This window comes from Equus asinus, chromosome 10 (genome assembly GCF_041296235.1).
Source record: "Equus asinus isolate D_3611 breed Donkey chromosome 10, EquAss-T2T_v2, whole genome shotgun sequence".
Taxonomy (NCBI): domain Eukaryota; kingdom Metazoa; phylum Chordata; class Mammalia; order Perissodactyla; family Equidae; genus Equus; species Equus asinus.
This window is the reverse complement of record NC_091799.1, coordinates 21,359,917-21,372,321: the sequence shown is the minus strand read 5'-3', so window position 1 is coordinate 21,372,321 and position 12,405 is coordinate 21,359,917. Positions and strand designations below refer to the sequence as shown.

At 40.4% G+C, this 12,405-nt stretch overlaps 1 protein-coding gene across 13 annotated transcripts in view; it reads right to left on the bottom strand.

The window, feature by feature from the left end:
* Window positions 1-12,405, bottom strand: part of DENND1A (DENN domain containing 1A) — a 513,599-nt gene that overhangs the window by 261,028 nt on the left and 240,166 nt on the right. For all 13 annotated transcript variants that reach the window (XM_070518786.1, XM_070518780.1, XM_070518782.1 and 10 more), the window contains 2 exons: window positions 8,696-8,776; window positions 3,941-3,994 (listed from right to left, as the gene is read on the bottom strand). In XM_070518786.1, the coding sequence (XP_070374887.1) occupies window positions 3,941-3,994; window positions 8,696-8,776 (135 nt within the window). The remainder of the gene's footprint in view (window positions 1-3,940; window positions 3,995-8,695; window positions 8,777-12,405) is intronic.

Sequence of the window (12,405 nt, the reverse complement as noted above, 5' to 3'; positions counted from 1 at the left end):
CTGGAGTCCTGGACTCCATTCCTTGTACTATTTCCAAGCTTCAGAAATTCTGATGTCAACGGCACCTGCTAAGAGACTTTTGTGGCCAAACAGGCATTCCATGAAAAGAAAAGTACTGATCTTCACAACCAAGAATGTCAGCAAAAACCTAGAAAGACAAGCTCCAAGAAGTCATGTACCCTAGCCCTCAGCCACAACTCAGCCCTCAGAGGGGTTAAGACTAGAATTCTAGGAAAGCTGAGGGAAGAAGGGAAAGAAAAGGACCACCAAAAGCAGCATCTCTGTTGCACGAGGCATTGAACTTGGAACTTTACATTTAATACTTCATTTGCTTCTCCCACTTTTCTTTATTAGATAAGGATACTGAGGCTCAGAGACTATAAGTAAGTAGCCCGACGTCCCACAGTGATGGAGCCCAGGATTTGGTTGTCTCCAAAACGCATGCTCTCCCCACTACAGCAGACTATATTGTATTAACAACTCATGGTTATTGCTTGTTTCAATTTGCAATGCAGCGATTTAGTCATTTTAAATTAATCCTTGAAAAATCACCATGAGATTAAAATGCAAACCTCAACATAGCTAGAGCTCAATAGTGATTCTATATCAAAAATCACACAAATTGGTCCTACAAAAGTTCAGGTTCTCCTTAGAGGAAAAGTATTTCCGTTTCATTTCATATTTGTAATGTGAAAAATCGTTTCTTTTCCTTTTTCCTCATGAATATCAAAAGTCGACCATAGGGAGGCAGGAGGGCATAATGGAAAAAAAATGTTTTGGTTCTTTATAAACCCTGAGTCACTACGGCTCTTTTAGGAGCAGACCTTGGACTGGTAATAGTGGGTCTGTGAGCCTCGGGTCCCTATATGTAAAATGGGGCTCATGTCTACCTCTCACAGAGTAGCCATAAGGATTTAAAAGGAACCATGTATGTTAGCAGTCTGGCAGATTTTTATTATTCCCACTTAGAAATAAACAAGGCGAGCCTTTTCCCGGTTTGCAAAAGAGGATTTAGGGGACAATGGGTCACACAGGGAAATGGTTCATCTGTGGCAAAACCACCAGAGGGAATGCAAATTTTTTTAAATGGCAGGGGCAGGGGAGCTGGCACAACATGCAGATGGGAATTGGAGCTGGGGCTATAAAGAAGGCAGGGTTTTTTTCCCTAAACTATTTCTAAACTCAGTGATTATGGTTTTGAAAATTAAGAAATTATCGGAACTTTCAGGTACCTTAAATTGAAGTTCTTAAGGAATTCTCAGTCCTTAAAATAAAAAAATTTAAAAAATGAACCTAACCTAAGCAATAATTGTTATTATTATTTATAATAGCAAAACATTAGAAACAATCTAAATGTCTCTTAGTAGGGGAAGCACAGGTAAAGTGCTGTGGAGACTTCCAGTAAAATATGGTGGGTTAAATACATACGTAAATTTGTTATTTCTTTCTCCTGATACCATGCTCCCCCAACCCAGAAAAGTCACAGTAAAAGAATTTTAAAAGACATAAACCCCCAAGAACAGGAGAAAAGACAGCAATGAAACAGAGATGTCAAATTTTTGGAAGTCAAAAAGCAGATGTTACTAAAGAAATGGTTCTCAACCTGGGTCATTTGTCTCCATGGGACATTTGACAATGCATGGAGATATTTTTGGTTGTCACAGCTGGAGGGGGGTGACTATCATCAGATACAGTCACAAGTCACTTAATGATGGGGATAGGTTCTAAGAAATGCATCATTAGGCGATTTCATCATTGTTTGAACATCACAGAGCCTACTACACACCTAGGCTATATGGTACTAATCTTACAGGACCACTGTGGTACATGGGGTCCATCATTGACCAAAACATTGTTATACCGCACATCAGTGCAGAGGGTAGAGCCCAGGATGCTGCTAAACATCCCACAACATATAAGACAGTCACACACAACAAAAAATTATCTGGCCCAAGCTGTCAAGGGTGCCTACTGAGGTCAAGAAACCAGAGGAGGCTGACTTGGCAGCCCAGAAAAGGCTGAACACTAAAGCTGGGGCCTGGGAAAGGGCAGCAAGGACCAAGTTAACTCACACCAAAAAGGTTCAGGAATTAGAGACACTCAGAACTCAGAAGGCTAGGGGAAGGGTGCCAATAAAATAAGAGTATTTCAGGGCCGGCCCAGTCATGTAGCAGTTAAGTTCGTGCGCTCCACTTTGGCAGCCCAGGGTTCGAGGGTTCAGGTTCCAGACATGGACCTACACACCTCTCATTAGGCCATGTTGTGGTGGTGTCCCAACTACAAAACAGAGGAAGATTGCTACAGATGTTAGCTCAGGGACAATCTTCCTCAAGCAAAAAGAGGAGGATTGGCAACAGATGTTAGCTCAGAGTCAATCTTCCTCATCAAAAAAAAAAAAAAAAAAGCAATCAAGAGCCTGAGTGGTGCTGATTCTCCATTTAATTCTATCACTATTTATAATTTGAGTAAAAAATTTTGAAAATGTGTCTTAAGGCTAGGCTAGATATGTCATTTAGCTTGTTCAGAGGGCAAATGTTAACCTCTGCTCCCTCAGACTCAAGTTCATTGCTCCTAAGTCTTTAAGAGATGAGGGTGGAGGTCCTCACACTTACACCCACAAACACTTTATTTTACTCCCTTAAAAGTGAATATAGAAAAAAAAATAGAAAAAGAAAAGTGAATATAGAAATGTAGGTGCCGGCCTGGTGGCATAGTGGATAAGTTCACGTACTCTACTTCAGTGGCCTGGGGTTTGCCGGTTCAGATCCTGGGTGCAGACCTATCACCACTCATCAAGTCATGCTGTGGCAGCATCTCACATAACGTAGAGGAAGATTGGCACAGATGTTAGCTTAGCAATAATCTTCCTCAAGCAAAAAGAGGAAGATTGGCAATGGATGCTAGCTCAGGGCCAATCTTCATCACACACAAAAGTGAACACAGAAATATCGTATAGATGGTCCCCGACTTACAATGGTTCAAATTACAATTTTTCAACTTTACAATGGTGCGAAAGCTACATGCGTTCCGTAGAAACCATACTTTGAATTGTGAATTTTGATCTTTTCCTGAGCTAGCAATATGCGGTACGATCCTTTTTTATGATACTGGGCAGCGGCAGCGAGCCGCAGCTCCCAGTCAGCCATGTGATCACGAAGGTGAACAACCGACATGCTGACAACCGTTCTGTACCTCTCCACCCACTGTTCTCCACTTTCAGTATAGTATTCAAAAAATTACATGAGATATTCAACACATTACTATAAAAAGGGCTTTGTGTTAGATAATTTTGCCCAACTGCAGACTAAGGGAAGTGTTCTGGGCGTGGCTAAGGTAGGCTGGGCTAAGCTATGACGCTCAGTAAGTTAGGGTGCATTAAGTGCATTTTCGACTTATGATATTTTCAATTTAGGATGGGTTTATCAGGATGCAACTCCATCATAAGTCAAGGAAGATCTGTAGAAGTATAATTCTACTTGAGTAAATCTACCCTAATAAAGAAATCTTTCTATGGAAAGTTCTTATACAGAAACATTTTATTTACAATAGCAAAAACTAAAAAGCACCTAAATACACAATAATGAGCGAATGGCTAAGTAAACTACATAGCAAATGGAATATCATGCAGCCAACAAAATAATTCTTATGACTGAAATGGAAAAATGCTTATGTAACAGGTGATTTTAAGATGTAAAAAATACATTCTAAAATGACTAGAATGAGGCATCAACATGTTAATAGGTAATTACCTTTAAGAAGTATGAATAATGATCCCTCCTTGTCTTTATACTTTCTATACTTTTCAAATATTTTCTATTTAATTTTGCTTTTAAAATGCATTATTTTTATAATGGGAAAAAGACATCTTTTTTATTTTATTTTAAAACAAGTAAAAAACAAATAAAAGTAAAAATTTGTTTCTTTTGTTCCAAGTACTCACATTCTCAGGTATGCTGGGAAGTTCTCTGGTATCAGGCACAGTAAAATAAGAATGCTGGAAAAGAAAGGCAAAAGCTATTTATTTTTGCAAAAATATGCAACAAGCACATTATTCAGAAATCAGGTAAATGATCTAAAGATAATTCCTTACTCAGATGAGGAAACAGGGTTTTACTCATAGGAAATGTCTATGGAATATTTTCTTTGGTTAATGTTGGATTGAAGTCAGATGCATTAAATCATCAGTTCAGTTGATGGAATTCTTTTCTATGAGAGAGAAACTTCTTTGGGAGATATAAATGAACAGCTCAAAGAGGGTAAAGGCTAAATTCCCATACAACGTTTGCAGGTTTCTGATCACATGAAAGCTGCAGGCTTCATAATTTATTGTTCAATGAGGCAAATGGACTCTAGGGACCAAATATCTCTAGGTTCACTCAGCAATGGTCTTAACCAACAAAACCTGCCATTTCATTTCAGCGTCTGAGATTCTATACGCCTACAAGCTGCAGGCGAAATCTGCTCCAAAGGCCCAAGTGATGTTAAGGACAATTCTAGCTGAAGGACTGCTGCACTGAGGCCAGCACAGATGGCTAACAGTGGAGAAACTCTCTCTGCTATGCAGGCTCTGCAAATAGGCCCCAGACTTCCAGCGCCATCTCCAGTGAAAGGAACCAAGACTCACTGGAGTTGAAAACCTGCCCTATTCAAAGAACTTTTAAGAGGACATCTTCAGGTATGTAATAAGTATGTGCCCCTGAGTTAAATGAGAGCAGGATGAACTGATAACACCTCCTCTGTGCTACAAAAGACTCAGAGAACAATGGCAAGCAGGAATGGAAAGAGCCTGGTGCTGGCCAATTAAAGATGACGTTGTGCAAAGGCCAGGAAAGGTCACATGCAGAGAAGGTCAGCTGAGCCATGGCCTAAGTTCAAACCTGGACCCCAAGTGACATTTCAGGAAGCACCCCACTCCCATTCTTGGACAACTGCAAAATAAGTAGCTGTCTAGAAAAATGAGTTGCATAGGCTTCCTTAAATGAAAGGCCCAGGGAACAAATGCAATAATGACGATAACAACAATAATAGATGAGCTATATGGCTAATACTCAACAGATATTTACTGAACACTTGCTACACTGAAGGCTTTATGCCAGGTACTTTGTAACTATTATCTCTAAATTCCATAACATATTTTAAGATAAATATTATCTCCAGATTACAAGCGGGTAAATTAAGGCTTAGAGAGGTAAAGTAACTTGTTAAGGTCACACAACTAACAGATAACAGAACTAGGATTGAAACCAGGTTTGGCTAACTAGAGCTATGCTCTTTCCGTTATAACAGACTGCTATATCTATGCTTTTTATGGGAAAATTATAGCTAAAGCCACTTGTATTAAAATAATAAACTAAAAAGTAAAAACCAGGCCAGCCCAGTGGCACAGCGGTTAAGTTCACACGTTCCACTTCGGCAGCCTGGGGTTCGCCCGTTCAGATCCTGGGGGCAGACATGGCACCACTTGTCAAGCCATGCTGTGGCAGGCATCCCACATATAAAGTAGAGGAAGATGGTCACAGATGTTAGTTCAGGGCTAGTCTTCCTTAGCAAAAAGAGGAGGATTGGTGGCAAATGTTAGTTCAGGGCTAATCTTCCTCAAAAAAAAAAAAAAAGTAAAAAACAAAATTATAGGGCTGGCCCAGTGGTGTAGTCGTTAAGTTTGCATGCTCCACTTCAGTGGCCCAGGGTTTGCAGGTTCAGACCCCAGGTGCAGACCTACATACCGCTCATCAAGCCACACTGTGGTGGCATCCCACATACAAAATAGAGGAAGACTGCCACGGATGTTAACTCAGCAACAATCTTCCTCAAGCAAAAAGAGGAAGATTGGCAATAAATGATAGCTCAGGGCCAGTTTTCCTCAACAACAACAAGAAAATATATATATACACATGTATATAAATATAAAGGTAACTTTTAACAAAACCTTCTGCAATGCATTATTCCAAAATCTGTGTCTGTGCCAAAGTATTACCTAGTAAGTATTAAAATAGAGACTATGTCGCATGGAAACTAGTTAATAATTAGTTCAATTTAACAATGAGGATTAAAATAGTAAAAGTAAAATATAAGGTTAAATTTGACACCATAAGATACTAATTTCTATACCAAATGGCTAAAGGGGAGTCCCAGGAAATGTTCTGTAATGGATGTTTCACAAAGTAATGGTTGGCACAGTAAGGGAGAAAGAACAGGGACCAGAGAGGCAGCCACTTAATACTTACGCGATTTTAGGCAACTTCATTTAATAGCTCAGAACCTCAGTTTTTGAATCTGTAAATGGGAAGTGTAACTAACATCTACTTCAGAACTGTTGTGAAGAATAAATGCTATACAGTCATGTGCTGCACAACGATGTTTCGGTCAACGATGGACCACATAAATGATCCCATAAGATCGGTACCATATAGCCTAGGTATGTAGCAGGCTGTACCATCCAGGTTTCTGAAAGTAAACTCTATGGTGTTTGCGCAAGGATGAAATTGCCTAATGACATATTTCTCAGAATGTATCCCTGTCATTAAGTGATGCATGACTATATAGGTGAAGTGCCTAGCATTCCATAAATGGTATTTCAATAGAAAATTATTATTGCTCTACACTGCTAGTATACATTTCATTTTTTCACAATCACCTATATCAGCTACACAGAAATATTCCCTTGTGACCAAAGACAAAAAGTCCAGCATTGCCATTTTATCAACATTTCAGGCCTTATAATCCAGATAAGACTAGCTCTTCAAAATCAGAAATGCAACATGGTGAGAGGACTTCCTCATGAACAGGAAAGGAAAATATATCTGCCTTTACAGATGCAATGGATTGTAAATAGTGAGCCAATGCAATTCCAAAACCAAGTAGTCCCCGGGCTGTCCTTTGAGATTCTGTCTTGCTCCATTGCCCATGAAACGCTGAGACCAGAGGAGGTCAGAAACATTCCTAGAAACCACTGGCATGAAACAGCTGCACTCCCTCAACAGGTCCTCCTGCCCCTGTGATTGCTTGTCCTTGAGGGCTGGCAGGCACTCAGGGGAAGGAGTGGCCCTTCCTCCCCAGCAGCTGGTGACCCAGTCAGGCTACTCCACAGCTACCTGTCGGATGTCATTACAGACTGAAGCGGAGAGATTAAGCTGCTTGGGACAGAGACAAAGGCAAGGTTGCCTAGCTATATGGCAATGACTGGGCAGGTTTAAAGCTCATTTTTTCATCTTTTCCAGACAATCTTCCATAAGCAAATTTTTGGAATTTTAAGGAAGCAATTTCTTCCTTAAGCAATTTCTTTCTTCTCTTTCTTTCAATACTCATGGCCTAGTGGAAAGAACGTCATCTTTGAAGTTATCCCTTGGTTTGAAAACCCCAATCTTCTCACTTATTAACCACACAACCTTGGATAGGCAAGTAACTTTTCCTCTCTAAACATCATCTATGAGATGAGAATGGTAATATATATCTTGTAGAATTGCTTTGAACATTAGAGACACATACTTGGCATAAATTAGGAACTTAATAAATAGTAGATCTATTACAAGTTATTGGTACTAAAATTGCTTCTAATTTGATCATCACAAAAAAACTTACAAGAAATATTCATTTTCTTTAAGAGGGTAAATATCAAGGTCACCACTGAATATTAACACTGGACCTGGTTCTAGCGAAGCTGAAGACAAAACTCTTTAAATGTTCAGACCACACAACATTGGGGAAATAGCCCCTAGATAATCAATAGCCGGCCAAAGGGTATCCATTAGAGTATTCTGATGAAGGTGGCAACAGGGGTTTGACCCAGGGAATTAGACAATTCTTGTAATCGAAATGTGGAAAAGATCCCCTATTCTGACGCCTTATGTGATAGATGAGGAAATTGAAGCCCAGGAAGTTAAAGGTTTTGATAATCATCACTCAGGTCAGCGGGAAAACTACAACCAGGATTGAAATCTCCCAATTTGCAATTCAGAGGATTTTTCACCCTAGCACACTACAGAACATATAGTTTGTATTTAAAGGAGTTCAAAGGAGCAATTATTACTGTAGGCCAGGGACCATGCTAAGCACTCTCCATCCCTGTCCTCCAGGGGCATACAGTCCAGTGGGGTAGATGGGAAAACAGACTGGTCGAATGTGGTGTTACTAAGATGTGTAAAAGTGTACAAGACGGTTGGGGCAAGGTAGAAAATCTCAGTTAAGCTTGGTGGGTGTCAAGGAGAAAATTTCTCTGGAAATAAAATCTGAGTTTAGTTCTGAAGGATGAATATGAGTTATCCTGGTGAACAGAGGAGAGGCAGTGTTGAAGGTGTAGGGGGCGACAGGATGGGCTCCAGCAAAAGGGCACACACAGCAGTGCTGGGGGGTAAAGTATGAGTTAGGGAGCCCGGGGACAGGGGCTGAGAGGGGAGGCAGAGGCCAGCCGTCTCATTCCAAACCCAGCATCTGCCATCCAGTAGATGCTAATGATGGGACGACAACCAGGAAGAGAGGTGCCTGAGGACATTTGGGACCCATTCCTTATGGAATACCAAAGAAAGGAAGAAATTCCACTCCCTTGCCTGTCTTGAGCCCAGAGGTTTCAGAGTATTAGGGAGTAGAGGTGGGGAAGGTGCAGACGACAAAAGATGATTGATTCTCTTTGGCTAACTCCTTCTTACTGTTATCAACAAAATGATTTCTCAGTGATTGCTAATATTCTGCCCCGACTTACCACGCTGAGATGAACAGACACTCCTGGGTCAGGGATAGGAAGTTTATGCAGAGTTTCAAGAAGCTCATTCCACTGACTCTCCTGAAAGAAATAAAAGGCCTAAGTAACAAAAGCAACGCTGAGCCCTTAGGCAGAGACCTGCAGGGAGGTCTGCATACACAGTGAGCTGGGGGCCCTCAGGCCTGAGGGGGCTAGGGAGATGCTGGCCCCAGCACAGAAACAGGTTTGATACTCAAGCAGTGTCGGACAAAAGACACTGCTTATGGCTCAATATAAGAGCCAAATAGATCCTCCCACACCAAATTTGACATTTTCTACTCAGTGAGACACCTACCATGACCGCCTTTTATGGATCATATACCATAAGCTCTCAGCACATCTATTCTCTCAACTCCATAGCAACAACTTTTAAAAGCAAACAATCCTAGCTTACAGAGCGGGGGTGGTTGGGAGAAATAACGATGACACTATAGATCTTGTCTTCATCATCATTATCCACAATTAATTTTATTGAGTGTTCACTGGATACACACCGCAGCCTCCAATTATGGAAAGGTAAAAATGAACCACGTACAACAGCATGCAATATAGGATGGTGGCTGTGCATTTTAATTAGTGAAATTGAGCCACAGAGTGAAATACAAAGCAGTACAAATTACTCAATTGAAAACAGATTCACCTTTAAAGTGCTCAAAAGAACATTGCTTACAGAATTATTCAAAGCCATTTCTCCCACCCTCTGGAATTCTCTGTGCTAATATAATAGGAATAAGCTTACATTTGTATCTAATTGTTATCTGTTTGATCTTCAAAACTACCCTACTTTACAGATTGAAAACTGAGGCTCTGAAGGGTGAAGCAACTTGGCTCAAATCAGCTAGTTAGTAAGTTGCACAGCCAGGAACTAAATGCAGGTTTTCTGTGATCAGGCACAGAGCCCTCTCTGCTGCTCTGTAGCTGTCTTTGGTAGTGAATTTAAGGAGAGGAAAAAGAGGATGAGCCCACATTAAAAGTCTGTTTCAATCTGAACTCTGATACTCAAGTTTCTCACAGAGGAGAGAAATGAACATGTGCACACACATGCATGTTTAATTTTGCTCTGAAACAATCTCAAATTTACTGAATAATTGTAGGACAGTACAAAAACTTTTTAGTTCCTAAACTATTTGAGAGTGAGTTGCCCGCATTATGCCCCATCATCCATAAATACAAAAGACATTCTCCCACATAATCACAATTAGTCACCAAAATCAGGAAATTAACATTGATACCACACTGTCATCTAATCCTCAGATCCCATAAAGTTTTGTCAATAATGTCCTTGATAGCAAAATAATTCAGTTCAGACTCACATGTTGCCTTTAATTATTATGACTCTCTAGTCTTCATCAGTTTGGAACAGTTCTTGAGTGTTTCCTAGATTTGTATGAATTTGACAATGAGACCAGCCATTTTGTAGAGTAAAATCTCAATTGTCTGATGATTTCTATCAATTTAGATTTCAGTTAGTCCCATTGCTGATGATGTTCACTTTGATCATTTGATTAATTCATCAGATGTCTCCTGTGAGGTTACTCATTTTTCCTTTTGTGTTTCATAAGCATTTTGTGGAGCAATATTTTATATAAATATCCCATTCCTCACGAAACTTTTAATTTATCTATGTACTTATTTAGATCAGTATGGACACATGGTTTCCTGTTTTATTCAATGGATTGTAATCCTTTGCTATCATTATTTGTTTTGATGCTCAAATAGTCCCAGATGTGACCAGTGGGAACCCTTTGCCCCTTCAAGCTCATCTTTGTGTCTTTCTGACATGTCCTCCTCATGTCTTGAGCACTTCCTTAATTTTTGGCTCAAAAAGATTTTCCAGGTTTATCTTATACTTTCCCTGCCCCAGCCCTGGAATTAGATATTTCTTCAGGCTCCTTTTAGTGGAAAACGGGTTTTAGAAACCAGGATTTGGGCGCTAAGTGTCCTCACTGCTACTTGGGTATTGCTGATCCAACACCCTTTCAGTGGCTAGAGCCAGGGGATGTATTACATACAGAGACCCACTATACACATTTACATCTCTATTCATTTCTATATCACATCTACTGAAAGCCATGATTCATACCAATGGCTCTAATCCCATTCCAGCATAGGAATCAGTCTAGTTTCCTCCCTTTACATATTTGTAGTTAATTCTACAAAAGTGAAAAATATTGCCCCTATTTTCTTAAAATAAACCTTTACTTATTTGTATGTAACCAATCTTTTATCACTGTCCCTACCTCCCTTTCCACCTAGATGCCCTCCTTGCCCTGATCCAACATTGACATCCCGTGCTGGGCCACCACTGTCTACCTCCTTCAACAAAAAATGCCCTCCCCTCCCCAGGCTCCAACACTCCAATGTTGGGCCACTGCTGCTTCCCTCTTTCCCATTGTGGATCCCTCTAGATCCCAGTAAACTTCTGACATCAAGTGCTGAGCCACTTCCACCACCGTCCCACATAAACAACCACTTTGTCTCTCAGGCTCTGACACCCTCAGCCAGGCTGCTCCCTGGCTCAGATGCCCTTCTCATCCCTGCCATTCCTTCCACAGGGATGATGCCCTCATTGCCCTATTCAGGGTGTGACAACCATGCTGGGTCAAAGACTCAAACAGACACCCTCATCATGTAGCTTAGGCTCTGATACTCCATGCTGAGTTGTCACGGTCACTCCCCACCCCTCTAATTGAAGCCTGCCATGTCCAACCTTCCCCACAACTTTTGGACTTTGGGAGGGGGTTCTGTTTCTTTTAATAATAGCTCTTTCCTCCTGTTCGAATCTGATGACCCATCCCTTGCAAATAATTGAGCAGTTGTAGGTAGATTCCCTACAATCTGTAATCATAATTCCTTTAGCTAGAAGAAATTTAATAAAAAAAGTCCTGGGTACAAGGAACCAGACTCCACTAAAACACATGACTGATCTCAGTGTCCAACACTCTGAGAGGCAGGGTCCTTACTGGGGCAACGGTCCAGAGGATTGGTACATCAATTTTACAGGGTAATAATCCTGTCTCCCCTACTTGTAGGTTGTACCTATCCAGCCTTTCCTCTATGACAAGACATGTTTTTAAAAGTTAACTAAGTTTGTTTTCTTTTTAAACTGACTGGAGGATAAAATGGAAGGAAAAATATGTCAAGAAAAAATATGTGAGTCAATCTCCAGTTCTAAGACTGTTAAGAGTCTGCATGTTATAGAATTTTATTTACTAATGACATCCTTCAAATCTGAGTGAAAACCTGAATGTTTGACTAATGTGAACTGTGAATCAGAAATCGACGAACAGTCCCACGGTGGCCTTCTAACTCATTCATCAAAGAGTAAATCATTTCTTTTATGACAGAATGCCCTGATACCTAAGCATCCTTTCAGGGTGAACATAGTGATCTAGGGAGCCATTTCTATTAGTTATTCTTTCCATTTACTGTGGCCTCTGGAATACATTGGCTGGTGAGTAAATCTAACTTGAAGGAAAGATTTATCCATTATACACACAATTTCCACCTTTTCTCCAAAACAGCATTTTCCAAAGTGTGTTCCAGGAAACGCTGGTATCTCAGAATGTTAATATCTGGTATGGAATAAAAAGGATTTGGGGGCCAAATGAGATGGGAAACCCCAAGTAACACAGATTTGTCACTGCAGGATTCCTCAGAGCATACATTAC